The 18,991-nt window shown below is 47.5% G+C and overlaps 1 protein-coding gene across 5 annotated transcripts in view; it reads right to left on the reverse strand.

Annotated features, from left to right (window-relative positions):
* Positions 1–18,991, reverse strand: part of FLT3 (fms related receptor tyrosine kinase 3) — a 142,254-nt gene that overhangs the window by 34,940 nt on the left and 88,323 nt on the right. For all 5 annotated transcript variants that reach the window (XM_056561826.1, XM_056561823.1, XM_056561822.1 and 2 more), the window contains 2 exons: positions 17,896–18,064; positions 17,109–17,212 (listed from right to left, as the gene is read on the reverse strand). In XM_056561826.1, the coding sequence (XP_056417801.1) occupies positions 17,109–17,212; positions 17,896–18,064 (273 nt within the window). The remainder of the gene's footprint in view (positions 1–17,108; positions 17,213–17,895; positions 18,065–18,991) is intronic.

The raw sequence follows: 18,991 nt of genomic DNA on the forward strand, positions 1-18,991 counted from the left end.
GGCGGCAGCAAGAGGAGACTACATAGTGGCTGAATAACACAGTCTGGAGTTGGTGGCAGCATGAGGAGAACATATAGTGGCTGAATGTCACAGCCTGGAGGTGGCATCAGCATGAGGAGAACATATGGTGGCAGAATGAGACAGCCTGGAGGTAGCAGCAGCATCAGGAGTCCTGAAATTGACCCAGTGACAGAGTGGTGCGGTGGGAGGCAAAACCAGTACCCAGTGACGAAGGTGGGTGAAAAAAGGAGAACTTGGCATCCGATGTGTGGCATCAGGTGGGTGGCAGGATCAGAAGCAGAATCAGAGGCAGGTAGGCAGAGGAAAACAGTCTCTTTTGTAAAAGTGTTAGTGTGCACAAGTATTGAGGATATGCATTACGTAAAACTTAACTTTAATAATATAATTAGGATAAAATACATGGACCCTACTTTTTTTTTTTTTTTAAATCAAACAAAAGGAAAGGTGTGCAAAGAACACCATGTGCCACCTACACCACCAAGTATTGATAAGATGCAAAGACCTCTAAAAAGGTGGAAGGGAACTTCGCCTGTAAGGTCCTACTCTCGCATAAATTCACATCTTGGCAAGTGTTACTCGCCCTAAAAAGGGTGGTTCCACACAAGAACCTCTCCCTATTTCCACCTACAAACTTTCATTTCCCAGGGTTTTTAGGTGGAAATAGGGATAGGTTCCTGTGTGGGGCCACTCTTTTTAGAACGAGTAACACTTTCCTCGAAAAGATGGAAGGGAACAACGTATGGTCCATTGTAGCAGGTGGGGGTAAAAACTTCCCCTGTAAGGCCCTACCCTTGCCCTATTAATTCCCTTCCTGGCAAGTGTTACTCACCCTGAAAAAGGACAGCCCCACACAGGAAACTCTCACTGCCAAACCCTGAGAAATGGCAGTGTTTGTAGAGGGGAAATAGGGAGAGGTTCCAGTGTGGGGCCACCCTTTTTAAGGCGAGTAACACTTGCCAAGAAGAGAATTAATAATGCGAGAGTAGGGCCACAGAGGGGGAAATTTTTACCCCCACCGGTTACAATGGACCATACGTTGTTCCCTTCCACCTTTTAGAGGTCCTTGCATCACATCAATACTTTGGGTACATACATTTTATCCTAAGAATATTATTGAAAGTAAAGTTTTACGTAAGGCATATCCTCAACACTTACTTGTGGTCTAATGCGGAGGAATGTCTGTAACTGGGGAGCAGTGCCTTAAATATGTTTAGCACTATCCATATTTGTGAAGTGTTGGTGTGGCACCATGGTCAGTCTACTCTGATGCATCAGGCATTGGTGGGTGGAAATCCTGGCTGAAATCATGCCTGATTCATCTTCACAAAGGTCAGTCTCTCCACATTTTTTGTGGACAAACAAATTCTCTTTGGGGTTACTATGGCCCCTGCCGCACTGAACACCCGCTCTGATGGCGCTCGCGGCGTTCTCCTCTCTGCAGCGCCCCGGTCAGACCCGCTGACCGGGAGCGCTGCACTGACATTCACGATGGGGATGCGATCCGCATAGCGGGACGCGCCCGCTCGCGAATCGCATCCCAAGCCACTTACCCGTCCCGGTCCCCGGCTGTCACGTTCTGGCGTGCGCGGCTCCGCTCTCTAGGGCGCGCGCGCGTCAGCTCTCTAAGATTTAAAGGGCCAGTGCACCAATGATTGGTGCCTTGCCCAATCAGTCTGATTAGCTTCCACCTGTGCCCCTGTCCATATAACCTCACTTCCCCTTCACTTCCTTGCCGGATCTTGTTGCCTTGTGCCAGAGAAAGCGTTTAGTGTTGTCCAAAGCCTGTGTTCCAGACCTTCTGCTATTGCTATTGACTACGAACCTTGCCGCCTGCCCCGACCTTCTGCTACGTCTGACCTTGCCTCTGCCTAGTCCTTCTGTGCCACGCCTTCTCAGCAGTCAGCGAGGTTGAGCCGTTGCCGGTGGATGCGACCTGGTTGCTACCGCCGCAGCAAGACCATCCCGCTTTGCGGTGGGCTCTGGTGAAAACCAGTAGCAACCTAGAACCGGTCCACCGACACGGTCCACGCCAATCCCTCGCTGACACAGAGGATCCACACCCAGCTAGCCGAATCCTAACAGTAGATCCGGCCATGGATCCCGCTGAGGTGCCGCTGCCAAGTCTCGCTGACCTACCCACGGTGGTCGCCCAGCAATCTCACCAAATTGCCCAACAAGGACAGCAGCTGTCGCAGTTGACCGCCATGTTACAGCAACGTCTGCCACTGCTACAGCAGCAACCATCTCCTCAGCCAGCTCCTGCACCTCCTCCGCAGCGAGTGGCCACTTCTAGCCTCCGCTTGTCCCTGCCGGACAAATTTGATGGGGACTCTAGACTCTGCCGTGGTTTCCTGTCTCAATGTTCCCTACATATGGAGATGTTGTCGGACCAATTTCCTACAGAACGGTCTAAGGTGGCTTTCGTAGTTAGTCTTCTGTCTGGAAAGGCCTTGTCTTGGGCCACACCGCTCTGGGACCGCAATGATCCTGTCACAGCCACAGTCCAGTCCTTCTTCGCTGAAGTCCGTAGTGTCTTCGAGGAACCAGCCCGAGCTTCTTCTGCCGAGACTGCCCTGCTGAACCTGGTCCAGGGAAATTCTTCAGTAGGCGAGTACGCCATCCAATTTCGTACTCTCGCCTCCGAATTATCTTGGAATAACGAGGCCCTCTGCGCGACCTTTAAAAAAGGCCTATCCAGTAACATCAAGGATGTGCTGGCCGCACGAGAGATTCCTGCCAACTTGCATGAACTTATCCATTTGGCCACCCGCATTGACATGCGTTTTTCTGAAAGACACCAGGAGCTCCGCCAGGAAAAAGACCTTGATCTCTGGGCACCTCTCTCACAGTATCCTTTGCAATCTACCCCTGTGCCTCCCACTGAGGAGGCTATGCAAGTGGATCGGTCTCGCCTGACCCATGAAGAGAGGACTCGCCGTAGGGATGAAAATTTATGTCTGTACTGCGCTAGTACCGAACATTTCTTAGTGGATTGCCCTATTCGTCCTCCACGTCTGGGAAACGCACGCACGCACCCAGCTCACGTGGGTGTGGCGTCTCTTGGTACGAAGTCTGCTTCTCCACGTCTCACTGTGCCCGTGCAAATTTCTCCTTCTGCCAACTCCTCCTTCTCAGCCGTGGCCTTCTTGGACTCTGGTTCTTCTGGAAATTTTATTCTGGCCTCTTTGGTTAACGGTTTCTGCATCCCGGTGACCCGTCTCGTCAAGCCGCTCTACATTTCTTCGGTCAACGGAGTTAAGTTGGACTGCACTGTGCGTTACTGCACAGAGCCCTTGCTTATGAGCATTGGACTGCATCATGAGAAAATTGAAGTTTTTGTCCTGCCCAACTGCACCTCTGAAGTCCTCCTCGGTCTGCCATGGCTCCAGCATCATTCTCCCACCCTTGACTGGACCACCGGGGAGATCAAGACTTGGGGTCCTGCTTGCCACAAGAAATGCCTCACGTCTGCTCCCAGTCCCGTCTGTCAGGCCTCAGTGTCTCCTCCTGTGCCTGGTCTCCCCAAGGCCTGTGTCAGGACTGTGCCGTACCTCCTCATAGCCCCCGTCCTGGTGACACTCTGCCCCGTGACAAGCTTCACCCTCTGCCACCCCTCCCCATTCCCACTTCTTCTGGACTACCGGCCGCTGATGTAGCTACCCAGGACTTCTTTTTGTTCCGGAGGGAAACTCACGAGGCGCCCCCGATGTTCTCGTCTCGTTTGAAGGGACAAGGAGACAAATAGAGGGGGAGCCCTAAGGGGGGGTACTGTTACGCCGAGCACTCCGGGTCCCTGCTCATCCCCGGAGCGCTCGCGGCGTTCTCCTCTCTGCAGCGCCCCGGTCAGACCCGCTGACCCGGAGCGCTGCACTGACATTCACGATGGGGATGCGATTCGCATAGCGGGACGCGCCCGCTCGCGAATCGCATCCCAAGCCACTTACCCGTCCCGGTCCCCTGCTGTCACGTTCTGGCGCACACGGCTCCGCTCTCTAGGGCGCGCGCGCGCCAGCTCTCTAAGATTTAAAGGGCCAGTGCACCAATGATTGGTGCCTGGCCCAATCAGTCTGATTAGCTTCCACCTGTGCACCTGTCCATATAACCTCACTTCCCCTTCACTTCCTTGCCGGATCTTGTTGCCTTGTGCCAGAGAAAGCGTTGTCCAAAGCCTGTGTTCCAAACCTTCTGTGTTCCAAACTTTCTGCTATTGACTACGAACCTTGCCGCCTGCCCCGACCTTCTGCTACGTCTGACCTTGCCTCTGCCTAGTCCTTCTGTCCCACACCTTCTCAGCAGTCAGCGAGGTTGAGCCGTTGCCGGTGGATACGACCTGGTTGCTACCGCCGCAGCAAGACCATCCCGCTTTGCGGCGGGCTCTGGTGAAAACCAGTAGCAACCTAGAACCGGTCCACCGACACGGTCCACGCCAATCCCTCGCTGACACAGAGGATCCACATCCAGCTAGCCGAATCCTAACAGTTAGGCTGCTGCTGATGGAGCTGGTACTGCTCCTGCCACCCCCCCCCCCCCCCAGCAGCCATGGCAGTGGAAGGGGAGCGCAGAGGGCCCCCCGAGTCAGACCTGCAAAAGGATGGAAAATGGAGCAGATAGGCATCGGCCAACTGACTACGTAGGATGCCTCTGTAGTAGGTCAGTTTGTCCTCCCTCTCAGTGGGTGTAAAAAAGGCCCCCATTTTGTGCCGGTAGCTAGAGTCCAATAAGGTGGAGAGCCAGAAGCATGCATTGTGCCATTTGTGCAAGTGACTCGGAGAGACTCCCTGCCTCCATCTCCACTGAATACTGCCACAGTGTGTCTGGGTCCTCTGTCTCCCCTTTCTCATAACCCTTTAGCTGCTCCTGCTCCTCCTCTCCTGTCAGATGACTAGAAAAACCGCCCATCTTGCGAAACCTAAACTGTGTCCCTCTCCCTCCTCCTCCTCCAGTTCAGCCCCCACAGGGCTCATGTGGCCGTGAGATGTAGGCGCCACATCTCCAGTGCCCTGACCAGCCATTGTGTCCAACTCGTGTTGTAGGAAATGAAGCAGTGAAATTACGTTGTTCACCCCGTAATCCTGGCGACTGACTAATAATGTGGCTTCCTCAAAGGGCCTGAGCAAACGGCAGGTGTCACGTATGAGCTGCCACTGGTTGACATTGAAATTACACAGGGGAGTACCTCTATCCGCTTGGTTCATCAAGAAGTCGGTGATGGCTTTTCTCTGTTCATATAGTCGGTCCTACATATGGAGGGTGGAATTCCAACGTGTGGAAACGTCACAAATCAGACTATGTTGGGGGATACCGTTCTGATGCTGCAGCTCAAGGAGGGTGAGCTTTGCGGTGTACAAGTGGCTGAAGTGCATGCACAGTTTCCTTCCCATTGTTAGGATGCCTTGCAAATGGGGGGGGAACACTTCAGAAACCGCTTGACAACCGGATTGAACAGGTGTGCCATGCAGGGCACATATCTCAGGCTTCCTTGTTTCAGCGCAGACAAGATGTTCTTCCTGTTGTCAGTCACCATGGTTCCCATTTCCAGTCTTCGTGGAGTAAGCCATGATTCGATTTTTTGATGAATGAATTAGCAGTTCCTCCCCTGTGTGACTCCGTTCGCCAAGGCAAACCATGTGAAGAACAGCGTGACACCGCCATGCCCTGCACACATGGTATGCTGGAGGGGCACTGAGACTTGTCCATGCAGTGGAGGCTGAGGAGACAGTGGAAGATGTGGAGGCGGAGTCTGATGGCCTGAGAGCGGGTAGGCGGAAGCGGCGTGACCTGTCCAAGTTGCTGTTGTGGCTGTGCAGGAACCACATTCAACCAGTGAGTCGTAAAGGACATGTATTGTCCCTGATAGTAGTTACAGCTCCACACATCGGCGCTACTGTGCACTTTGGAACACACCGACAGGCTCAAGGACTAACCCACCTTCTGTACCACAAAATTGTGAAGGGCTGGTACTGCCATCTTTGCAAAGAAATGACGGCTTGGGACTCTCCACCTCGGCTCAGCACAAGCCATCAGTTCTCTGAAAGGTGCAGAGTCCACCACCTGAAAAGGGAGGGACTGCAGCACCAGCAACTTGGACAGGAGCACATTCAGCTTTTGCGCTGTTGGATGAGTGGGCGCATACTGTTGTCTCTTGGACATGGCTTCGCTGATCGATTGCTGGCGGAATAACTGACTCGAAATAGGAGGCGCAGGAGCATTTGGAGTGACAGAAGATGGGTATGACACACAGCTCCCTTCGGCTGAGATCGTGGAGCCTTGGCTGGCTGAAATAGGGAGTGGCGTGCCACTGGGTGATGCAGCAGGCTGGATCACTACATCGGAGCCACAGTTCTCCCAGGCCGCTTTATGGTGAATCTGTATATGTTGACCCAGGGCCGTGGTGCTTGGTGCTAACATTGGGACCCTGGCCACGCTTCACCTTCTGCCGACACATCTTGCATGTGGCCAGGTTAACATCCCCGGATGCTTGATGAAAAATTGCCACACCACCAAGTAGCTGATTTTCCCGCCTACTCCAGGAACCCCTGCTCCACTACCTCCTGGCAAGTTAAGCTGCCGCGAAGCAGGTTGTCTACCCCGGGCACATTTGGCTCCAGGCTTTCCACTTCTGCCACCAAGCTAACTGCCAATCATGCTACCACCTTGCTGGCTCAGCTGCTGCCTCACGGGCAACCTGCAATCCTCTTCTCCTGATGATGATGAAGCCCCTTTAAGACAGGAACAAAATGGTACACCACTTAGATGTACACACAGGTTACACTTAATGGAGGGCAATACGCTTTTAGTGTTCTGCTCACCCTAATTGGCTGGCTACTCTCCCTCTCTCTCTGTAATCGAACACTGATGTGACTGGCCGCAAGATGGCTGCCAATTATATAGGGTTGTGACATCACAGGGGTGGCTGACTGCTGATAGGCTGCATGCTGCATGTGATTCAGGGTCATCCCGCCGACCCTTGTTCCCACCTTCCCAGGATTCCTTGCCCCATGTCCTCACATGTGGATCTGCCATTTTAGATGCTCATCCCCTGGAGCCTGGACCGCACTAAATGGAGTTTAATGAAGCGATTTGCGCAATCAAATCGTGGAAATATTCGCATTCATTACAAATCTAATTTTTCCTGAAATTTGTAACAAATTCGGATTCGTCAGATTCGATTCCCTCATCCCTATTAAATGACAGTAACACATATGAAGTACTATCAGTGGACCCCACACAGAGATATAAACAGGAATTGTTAGTTAATAGGGCATTTGAAAACAGACTCATAGACAAGAATGAGCTGGACTTCCTTATCCCCTCTTGCCCTGTGACCCCCACGTTTTATGCTCTCCCCAAGGTCCATAAGGGACTTACCCTTTTAAAAGGGAGACCTATCGTATCAGGTATTGGGGGATTTAGGCAAAACGTGGGGGTCTTCATCGATAAAATTTGAAGACCATTCGTAGAGACGTTACCATCCTACCTTTGTGATACTACCAACCTCCTAAAAAAAGTTAGAGGACGTATCTGTTGAGAAAACCACTTTCTTATGTAGTATCGATGTAGAAGCACTATACTTGTCAATTCATCATGAATTAGGGCTGAGAGCTGTGGCATACTATCTTTCTTCAAGGGGATTTCAGTTCATAGAACTTAAAGGGGTACTCCACCCCTAGACATCCTATCCCCTATCCAAAGGATAGGAATAAGATGTCTGATCGCGGGGGTCTCACCGCTGGGGACTCCCACGTTTTCAGTAGCGTCACACTGCCGTCATCACAGCACAGAGGAAAATCTCTGTGCGTGATGATGGGGCGATACGTCATGGCTCTGGACCATTGTGCTGTCATGCCTCGCCCCCTTAATGTAAGTCTATACATAGACTTGTATTGAGGGGGGCGGGATGTGACGTCACAGTGCTCCGGCCCCTGTATCGCCCCGTCATCACGCAAAGAGATTTTCCTCTGTGCTGTAATGACGGCGGGGTGCCCCTACTGAAAACACGGAGGTCCCCAGCGGTGGGACCCCCGCGATAAAATGTCTAGGGGCGGAGTACCCCTATAACAACTTTGTTCTTGAACTATTAAGATAACAAAGAATTATTTCCTGTTTAACGACCTTACCTACCACTAACTCAGGGACACAGCTATGGTGGGGAGCCCTTGTGCCCCCTCATATGCAAACATGATGCTGGGTTGTTGGGAGGCCACGACTATATTCTCGGATGAGAGAGAGAAATTTAACGATCTAGCCTAATTATGGGCCCGTTTTATCGATGATGTGTTCATCGTGTGTTTGTGTGGGGGGGGGGGGGAGGTACTGAAAAGGGTTTCATGGAATTTGTCCAATCAATGAATAATAATTAAATTGGTCTGTTTTTTACGTTTCAAATGGACAAGCAAGAACTAGCATTTTTGGATGTAAAAATATCGAGGGGACCTGATGCCCTACTGCAGAGCATTGTGTTTCGCAAAAAAAACTTCCACCAACAGTCTCCTGAGAAACTGTTCGGAGATTGGGGAAGCCAAGGTGCAGGCCCAGGACAGATTTAGGGACAATAGTTATCCTGAGTACATTTTAACACGAGCATATAATGACGCATTACTTACCCCATGGGACCAACTACTTACGCCTAAGAGAATATCCCGTGTGTGTTATGACATATTAGTGATATTGTTTAGCATTTTTCCAATATTTGCTCCTCGCCATCCTGATGACATCAGTCACTACAGACTGATAGAAATGCGTAGAGGGCGTGGATAATAGGTGAATACATGTCTGCTATTGGGCGTATATTAAAGCAACACTTTTATTGATAAATCCTGGGCTATACATTCACAGGTGCATTTACTAAGCCTGCACCTGCACCGTTCCCTCACTATTGTACACCTGAAGCATATAGTATTCCTCAAGTACCTTATAAAACATCAGACCTTCATAAAACACCCCAACTGTGATTATGGGTCAAATTATTTTCTCCTCACTGCAACATTTCTCTAAAGAAGACAGTTTACTGTATATACTCGAGTATAAGCCAAGCTTTTCAGCACGATTTTTTGAGCTGAAAACGCCCCCCTCGGCTTATACTCGAGTGAACTGCTTCTGGCTTAGCTGTGAGGGGATGGGCCAGGCCATCCATCTTCGGCCATCTATGCTGCAGGGACCGTCCGGTGGGGAGGGTTAGTCGTTCTGGGCTGTCTTCACCGGGAGGCCCTCTTCTCTGCCCTGGGCAAGCCCCGAACTAGTGATGCTGCATTGAAGCCACTGCGCAGGGACGTTCATGCGCAGAGACGTCCCTGCGAGTCATTGTCAACGCAATGTCACTAGTCCGTGGCCGGCCTGGAGTGGAGAAGAGGGCCTCTCGGTGAATATGGACAGCCCGGAAGGACTAACCCTCCCCACCAGACAGTCCCTGCAGCATAGATGGCCAAAGATGGACGGGCTCACCCTTCCTTCCTACCGAGAAAGCAACAACTGGGGAGGTGAGTAGAAAACAAAAGGGGGGTCTGGATGATGACGAAGGGATTTACAGGCGGGGTGATGAAGGGGGGATGATGACGAGGGGGATGATGACGAGGGGGATGATGACGAGGGTGATGATGATGAGGGTGATGAGGATGATGAGGGTGATGATGATGATGAGGGTAATGATGATGATGAGGGTAATGATGATGATGAGGGTAATAATCACGGGGGTGATGATGAGGGGGGTGTTAATGACGGGGGTCTGGATGATGACAGGGGGAGGATAATGACATTGGGGGATGATATATTTCCCACCCCTGGTTTATAGTCAAGTCAATAGCTTTTCCTAGGTTTTTGGGGTGAAATTAGGGGCCTCGGCTTATATTTGGAACGGCTAATACTCGAGTATATACGGTTTATAAGAAAATTCATTGAAGCTGTGAGTAATGTGAACTGACCCCAACCCACTTATTCAAACCAACTATATGCTACTGGCTGCTGGAGTTCAGCCATGTAAACTGATTAGACTCAAAAGTGGCTTGGTGTCAGTTCAGACTATGCATTTTTTAGAGAAATATTGACAAGAGGAGAAAGTGATTTGACATTTATGCTTTTTTTATGAGGATTTGAAGTCTTCAGGTGTAAACTGTAGTAATCAATACATGGACTTGTTATATATATATATATATATATATATATATATATGTTAGGGGTGTACTGAAAGGGAAATTTTGTCCCGACAATTTAGGCTGTGCTTGGCCGAAAACGGAAAATGAAACCGAAAGTGCATTTCCCCACCCTCATTTGTTTTTTTAATATAGTTTTTGTTGACATTTTATAACTTTTTTGGGATGTGATGTAACCAAAATCAGCAATTTTTGTGCTTGGAATATTTTTGTGTTTACGCTGTTCACAGTGCAGGATCAGAAACATAATAATTTAATAGTTGGGAAAATTACGCACATGGCGATACCAAATATCTTTATTTTTATTATTTTTTCATATTTTTTATATGGAAAATGGGAAAAGGAGGGCGATTTAAACTTTTAATATGGAAGGGGTTAATGGATGTTTTTTAAACTTTTAACATTTTTATTTTTACACTTTATTAGTCACCAGGGAATATTGACATGTCCCTTTAGATGCCACTGTCAGCTTTGACAGTGGGGATCTAAAGGAGCTGGGCGCGGCGATCGCTGCATTTTGGCTATTAGCGGCAGCCCCAACTACAAGAATTAGCAGGGGGCTGCCGGGTATGGTCGATGACAGAAATCCGAGCAATCTCCGATGTCCGTCATTACAAGCAGATGTCATCTGCTAGGCCTGCGTCATGTCCTCACCCGACCCATGACGAACATGTATGTCATGGGTCGGGAAGGGGTTAAGCCATGCCCACGGCGGGCAAAATTTTGGTGCATCCCTAACACATATATATATATATATATATATCCTAAACCCATAAAGATAGCAGCAGCAGTATATAAATAGAGCTGGGAGGGGAGGGGTCTGTAACCTGCCAGGATGGATCTAATAGGTGATGATGTATTTGATAGGAAGTCATGCGACCATTTCCTGTGACACATAAAGCCATATAATTTTCCTATGCTTCTTTAAATGTTTTCTTTATGCAGATTAGCCATAATAGCCCTATTTTTATAGGCTAATCTATGTCTTACATTTCTAATGCACATTCCAAAGAAATACTCCTAAAATGAGGAACATGTAACTTAATCTGGCACATTTGAAATGCGTGCTCAAAAAATATGTGCAAACTATGGCGAATACCCCTAATGGAATCATTGGAGCACACACTGAATGTGTTTTGCAGTTCATATTTTGTTGTTTTATGTGTATAATTGTAAGAAAAACTCTGTAAATTCTGATCTTACAGTTTTTTTCTGTTTAGGTTCCTAGTTTTACTTACAAATACTGATGCAAAATACTGACCAAGATACTGACCTATATTACCTATATTAGTAGGTTGACTAGAGCAGGTGGCACCACACCAGGACAGACGCCTTTATTCACTAAGCGTATGTGTACACAATGCTCTGGGTTAACATACTTTACACTGGTCAGGATAAGGACAGGGTTAGGCATGGGTCCTACTGTGACTCTTTCATTCGATGTCCCACCCCAACCCCCCTACACCTGGAGCATCGAACTGAGGCCCTGTTTGCATGTTCAGGCCCTGTTTGAAGCGGAGTTGAGTGGTAAAATTCTACTTAGAAATTCTGTTGCAGCAGCTTCTCATTGTTTTCACTGGGATGCTGCTGCACCGTGCACACAGCAGAATTTCTGCTGCGTAAATATCTGCCGTAGAAATGAAAATTTCCACACTCCTCAGAAAGAATGAACCTGTTCATTCTTATAGCGGAATCTGCTTGGAAATGATGACGGCGAATTTTCAAGTGGTTCTAGCACCGGCTTGTTCAGCTAGAAAAAAAATCCACCATGTGAATGGGCCCTAATAAAGAAAAACTGAGACTTCTCTTTTCAAATCCATTCCTGGCATTTTATTTAATAATTGTAATGAAAAACCTGAATGTGTAAACACACCCTAAAAGAAACATAATGGGCCTCATTTACTAAGGCTTTTCCGAGTAGTTTTTTTTTTTTGTGACGCACGTGTCGTGTGTCGGAATTTCCCACAAAAAGTCCAGAAAACCCTACTAACTCTCCACTTTACTCAGAAAACCCTACATAGGGGGGAGGCTATGAGGGAAAAGTGGCATGTCTTTATAAATAACCCCTACATTTTCAAAAGAAACGTACAAATGTTTCCACACAAAATGTGGTGGATTTGAGCTCTGGAAAACCCCACTGCTGAGAGCGGTGTAAAAAGAGCAAAACGTAAATCGCCAAATACAAGATACAATAGTAAATACCATGATAAAATACCTTGTAGAAACACAAAAAAAACCACTAAGTACACTACACTCCACCTACTCTCAGTAAATGAGGCCCAATGTGTGAGGAAAGAGCAGAAAAGTGTGGAATGTGAGATGAATATTCAGAGACATTGGGGGGTACGTATGAAGCTTTTTACCCTGTTTTTTTGTCTGTGATTTGTCGCCATTTTTCCTTTATGTCATTTTTTGCAACAAACAATTGCACCAAATGGTTTAGAACAAAATCACTGATTTCACTTTGTTAGTCATGATTTCAGTTACAATCATTCTTTGGTCTGGAATTCATTAATTGCGACTTTTCGATTTGGCGCAAGTTTAGGCGCAAATCTACACCATGAATAAAGTGACAGAGAAAATAGCTACAATAATAGAACGTCCCAAAGTCAGATTTACTGCCTGGAATTCTGGGGTCTGCGCCTTTTGTAGGGCTACATTTGTGCCAAAATTACAAACTTGTGTACGACAATTGATAATTTTGGCGCAAATATGCTCCATGTGACGCAAAAAAACATACATAAAATCACACATTGTAACGGTGAGTGACAGTCGTTACGGACCAATCCAAAACGGCGGCCCCTGCCCATATAAGGGACCTGCGCCATCTTGATCCCTCTCTTGGGTTGCTGACTCTGGAAGAGGTATGACCTCCGCAGCTCACAAGACTAATTACTAGGCCAAAGCCTTGCGGCCTAGGCCTATAGCATAGCGGATATACTAAGCAATTCCTGCTACTCATCGCAGGATCACTGGACCTCAATATTCCCCTAAATCCAGCGGATCTCTGCTATACAATCCTTCAGAAGCTAAATTGGGCTTATATGACCCCAACCGACTGTCAATCGCTGCTCAAGCCTGATGTAAAGACACTCTGTTATCTGGACTGCTACTGTTAAGTCTGGGCTGTACCGATGACGTCCTTCCTGCCGGCCGCCATTTTGTGGAAGCCCACTATAAAAGACACCACGCACAGCGACCTCTTCAGTCTGCACAGAGAGCCGGAGAGTACAGACATGGCGGAGAGCAGTGTTCCACATGGTGAAGATGGCAAAATGGTGCCGGAACAGCGGAAAGTTGTGGCAGTCGCAGCCCGACTTTTTCAAGAACTTGCTGACCGTCTGCAGCGGTTGTCATTAGATGAAGAGGGGGCCTGCAATCTTCCCCCACTGCCTGATGATGACGACGATTGGGCAGAGACACCTCCAGCGGAGAGCGCAGGGACACCTGGAGGTGCATCACCGGTGAGATTGTCCCCTCACCACAGAACTTGGGGCTCATGTGCCAAAATCCCATTGGAGGAGTCTGCAGTGAGTACCCCGCCAGAGGCGGCCTATTCTTCCTCCTCCAGCCCTGAAACTAAAATACCCCTATCTGCTTTGCCGAGTGCACGACTGCGCTCACCAGATTTGCCTGGGTGGATCTTTGGGGATGAGCCGGGACTCATTGAGTATATGCACGCGGTTCTACAACCTATACCTGGGAAGCCACTCCCACCAATTCCAGCTGCACAAAAGTAAAGGGCCTGTCAAGAAGCCGAGCTGGCTGAACTGATGGACAGATTAAAGGCCCGACACAGAGAACTGTACGCCCCTAAGCATGTGCATTTGCCTCCTGAAGAAAGAATTCGCTACCAGGAGAACACTAAAGAGATGGAAGCTTTATTCATCCGCAAATGGGACTATCCCCGAGAAGGGGAGGAGCCTCTAGAACGACGAAAAGCAATTGTGGCCAAGTACGACAAGGTCAGAGGTTATGGGACACTCCTAGATTGCCACACAGGGCAAACCATCCTCGTAAACCGGCGAGCAGTACAGAGGCCATATCTTCATAAAAAGTTCTACTCCTTGGAGGTGGGTGAAATTGTGGAGTACACCCCCGTCCAGAGCCTGCGTGGAGAATGGGCTGCAGCGGTCACCAGACCAACAGCCCCAACAGAGCTTCCCTTCAAATACTTTCCGTCTACAGATTGGGAATCGGATCCCTTCAACCTAAGGCCGAAATGATCTGCTCCTGATGCCTCCACCAACGTACTCAAGGAGGAGGAGCCTCTACAGCATCAATCATCTTCTGTGTACAGTAAAGTGCCAAGTCCTTCTCAAGATCAAGAAAGTAAGCCTAAATTGCGGGCACCAAAGACCGTACCTAGACCCTCTCGGAGCAATGAGAGTTTGTCTGTTCCAGAGGTACCAACGCACGTACCTAGGCCCTCTCGGAGCAATGAGAGTTTGCCTCCTGCACAGGTACCAACCTACGTACCAAGGCCCTCTTCTGACATGGAGAGTTTGCCTGCTTCCAGGGTACCGACGAAAGTGTTTTGCCCCACTCCTGATATGGCGATGGTGCTAAAACCCTATGCACCAACTGTGATCCCGGCCAGTAAGCCTCTGGTCACCTTAAATCCTACTGTTGCCCATTCTACTCTCACCAATGTGGTGTGGGAGAGTTACATTAACTCCTCGCCTGCTCCAGATGTTGGCAGATATAGAGGATCTACAAGAGGCACAAGAAGATTCAGAAGAAATGTATTTTGAAGGACTGTAAAGTAATGTTTATAGATTTTCTATGCTAACTATTTTTGTTTTTCCAGTAACCAAGTTCAAGACATGTGCCTAGCAGGACTGTGCTAAGATTGTTCCAGTTTCAAGTTCAGCAACGTAACCATCAAGCTTTGTGCCTGACCAACAGGTCAAGAGACTCCTAGCCAGTAGGAGATTCGTAAGTTTTGCGCCCGGTTGATTGTGGTAACGCCGCGTTTCCCATAAACTCCTAGTGTAGGTGGACTGCAGATTGCACATTACACGCCCATTTTATGTACATAACCCTATATTTATAGGACTCTTCTGCTAAAATGTGCACTTATCAGGTGTATGCACCTGAACATTGTTGGAGTGTGGATACATGCATAAAAAATATGTATATAATTCCTGTACACAGAAAAATTGCTTTGTGTCAGTGTACATAAAAAAGCAAGTAAAGGTTGTACACAGAAAACTGTACGCTATATGCACGTGTACACCAAAAACAAAAATGTAAATAACTCTTGTACACATGTACATGCAAAGGTATAAAAATGCCATAGGTGCTTTAGTAGTTGCTCAATAGGTGACTCTCTTGGCTCCTCCGAGAGTGACATTATTTCTAGTCGCCAATCGCTAGCACCTGTCTCAACAAAAATAACAGGGTAACGTATCCTTAGGATAGCAAGACTAACTAGTAAGCAGTACTTGCACACATAGTATTTAAACTACTCACTTAAATGTACTACCTCAGTCTACTTCAGTACATACACAAAAACCAAAACATATCTCACATTCAAGAAACACTTAGGAATTGTAGCCTATTGATACCCAATTCCTGCCACTGTTAGGTACACTCATTTTTCTCTTCTTTCTATTACGTGTGTTAGAGTCTCTACCTGGCCAGTAGGTGCTCTTGCGAGTGTGGAATTAAACATGTATGTCTAAAGGTAACCTAGGTAGGTTATACTGTTGTGTTCTAGGGGTAAGTAGCATGTAGCCGATAGACCCTAGTAGCCTTCCTTATTGGTAGATAGCCTCAGGCAAGCCAATATACCCTTCTGTGTATAGGTGACTCATTGTGGCAAAAAGAAAAATGTGGTGAGATTTCAAAATGTTTAGACAGCTTGAGACTAAAGTTTATAGAGAGCTGTATTAATGTGTAGCTAGCCTCATAAATGTCATGGAGAGCTATAATAAATGTCTAAGGAGCTAGAAACTAAAGGTCAGATAGCTTCATCACTGTCTAGATAGCTTCAGCAATGTCTAGATAGCATAAATGTTTAGATAGATTCCTATTGTCTAGTTAAGATACTAGTAAGAGTATCCAGAGTATGTGAATATATTTAATGTTTGTTTAGGTTTATGTCAGGATGTATAGAAAATATATGTATAATCCTGTTCTAGTCCTAATTCCTCTGCCTTAGGGGACAGGCGTCGAGGTCGACTTATTTCAAGTTAGGGGGTTTGTGGTGTCCCGGTATCGTATTATATACATTACCTGTGTAGAGGTCCCCATAGCCAGAGTCCCTAGGATGTCGGGGTCCCTCTTTTTTTGTAGATCTCCCCTTGTCACCTCTCACTTAGTCAATAAGTATATAGCAGTTCTATTTAATATTTATATAATTATAAGTACAAAAATGTATATATTTAGTTATCTACCTGTTCGGAGCGTGGCAGGACCTGTGGGTTGTGTGATTAGGTAGAAACTCTATGGTTTTGCTACAGGACTTTTGGAGGTTCCCGTGATGTATTCACCCACAATGCCCTGTAATGGTGAGTGACAGTCGTTACGGACCAATTCAAAATGGCCGGCCCCTGCCCATATAAGGGACCCGCGCCATCTTGATCCCTCTCTTGGGTTGCTGACTCTGGAAGAGGTAGGATCTCCGCAGCTCACAAGAAGGGTGGCAATAGGCCTATCAAGAAACCCAGCATTTAACCCTCACCCTGGTGTCACGAGTGACAAGGGTTAACAGCGCCCTTAATTATCCTGCACAACGACACCCTAAACACCCTATACTCCCACAAGATGGTATCCTCTCATCCGCCACCACACTGCAAAAAATATGCAGCAAAAATATGCAGCAAAAATATGCAGCAGATCCTGTATGTGTGAATGTACCTTTACAGTAAAAATATAACTTACTCTATGTGTTAGCAATTTGAAAAATATGTAAGTGCTTTTAACAGTATAACTTACGGAGTAAGTTCACATTGAAGGTTTTGCTGAGCTGCACATCATCGTTGTCTATGTAGAATGTGTACTCTCCAGGCATCATTTTTCGGGCACAGTATTTAGATTGGCTGTGCAAAAAATCGAGAAAACATTTAAAGTTAGTTTTGTTTTATTGCCAGAACATTTTCATTTGAAAAGGTTTCCCATCTATGCTTAGGATATGAATACCTAAAATAAAGCTGTCAGCAGAAAATGTTTTTTCAGGAGTTTAAAGGGGTACTCCGGCCCTAATACATCTTATCCCCTATCCAAAGGATAGGGGATAAGATGTAAGATTGCTGGGGTCCTGCTGCTGGGGACCCCCGCAATCTATCATTCCGCACTCACCTTTGTGAGCTATCCGCAGCGCTGGAGGCTTCAAGTGTGAAGCGTGACGACCACAGGGCCGGAGTATCGTGACGTCATGACTCCGCCCCCATGTGATGTCACGCCCCGCCCGCTCAAAGCAAATCTATGGGAGGGGGCGTTTTCAATATAGCTGAAAAAATTTATAAGCTCCGATATGCTTAAACTACTGCACTAATATCTAAAAACGTAAACAATTATAACTCTATCATAAAGAATTCCTTTAAAAGACTTTCAGAATGAAGAAGACAAAAGTTAGAAGGTGACAGCAGTCCATGGAAAAGACAAAAGTTAGAAGGTGACAGCAGTCCATGGAAAAGACAAAAGTTCTGCCTTTTTTGGATCACAGTCCACAGTTCCTATGATTGAATCGAAACTGGTTTGTCGGAATTAAAGCTTATAATACCTTTGTCCATTTTCATTTGTGACAGGAGAACATGGAGAGACATTTGCATTGTGGATCCATGCACACCTCACAGCTGGATATGCCTTCCACTCTGCAACAAGGCAAAAGTCCTGCATTGGGTCAATGTCATGTTCTACACATGAAGTATCCATATCGATAAATCCTCTGTCTAGGAGAAGAGAGAAGCAGAACTCTTTTAGGAACAATAGTCACAAGAATGGAGTCTGGGGCGGGGGTTAGACTAAATGGGCACTCTCATTAAAACACATTTTTGCTATTGCTATTACATTAGAGTATAGCTATATACTATGCAGTATAGTTCCCCCACATTAGATGCAGTATAGTCCCCCACATTAGGTGCAGTATAGCCACACATTAGGTGCAGTATAGCTCCCCACGTTAGGTTGGCAGTATAGTTCCCCACATTATGTGCAGTATAGTTCTCCACATTATGTTGGCAGTATAGTTCCCCACATTAGGTGCAGTATAGTTCCCCACATTAGGTGCAGTATAGTTCCCCACATTAGGTGCAGTATAGTTCCCCACATTAGGTGCAGTATAGTTCCCCCACATTAGGTGCAGTATAGTCCCCCCACATTAGGTGCAGTAGTTTCCCCACATTAGGTGCAGTATAGCTCCCCACATTAGGTGCAGTATAGCTCCCCACATTAGGTGCAGTATAGCCCCACATTAGGTGCAGTATAGCTCCCCACATTAGGTGCAGTATAGCCCCACATTAGGTGCAGTATAGCTCCCCACATTAGGTGCAGTATAGCCCCACATTAGGTGCAGTATAGTCCCACATTAGGAAGAAGCAGGTTCCCCAAATTCGGTAGCATTGTCGTTCTCCCATCCCCCCCACACTCACACACAGGCAACCACACACGCACACACACACACACAGACAGACACCCACACACACACACACACACACATAGACAACCTTACCTGTCCTGCGTTGCGCTTCTCTTCTCTCCAGCGTCGGCCTGACGAGTGACGTCACTGACGTCCTGTGCGGGTCTGCGGAGGTACGTCACATGTGCGACGTCCCTCTTCAGACTCGGGCCGCCAGCCAACCAGAGACGCGGAGGAGGGT

This window comes from Hyla sarda, chromosome 2 (genome assembly GCF_029499605.1).
Source record: "Hyla sarda isolate aHylSar1 chromosome 2, aHylSar1.hap1, whole genome shotgun sequence".
Taxonomy (NCBI): Eukaryota; Metazoa; Chordata; class Amphibia; order Anura; family Hylidae; genus Hyla; species Hyla sarda.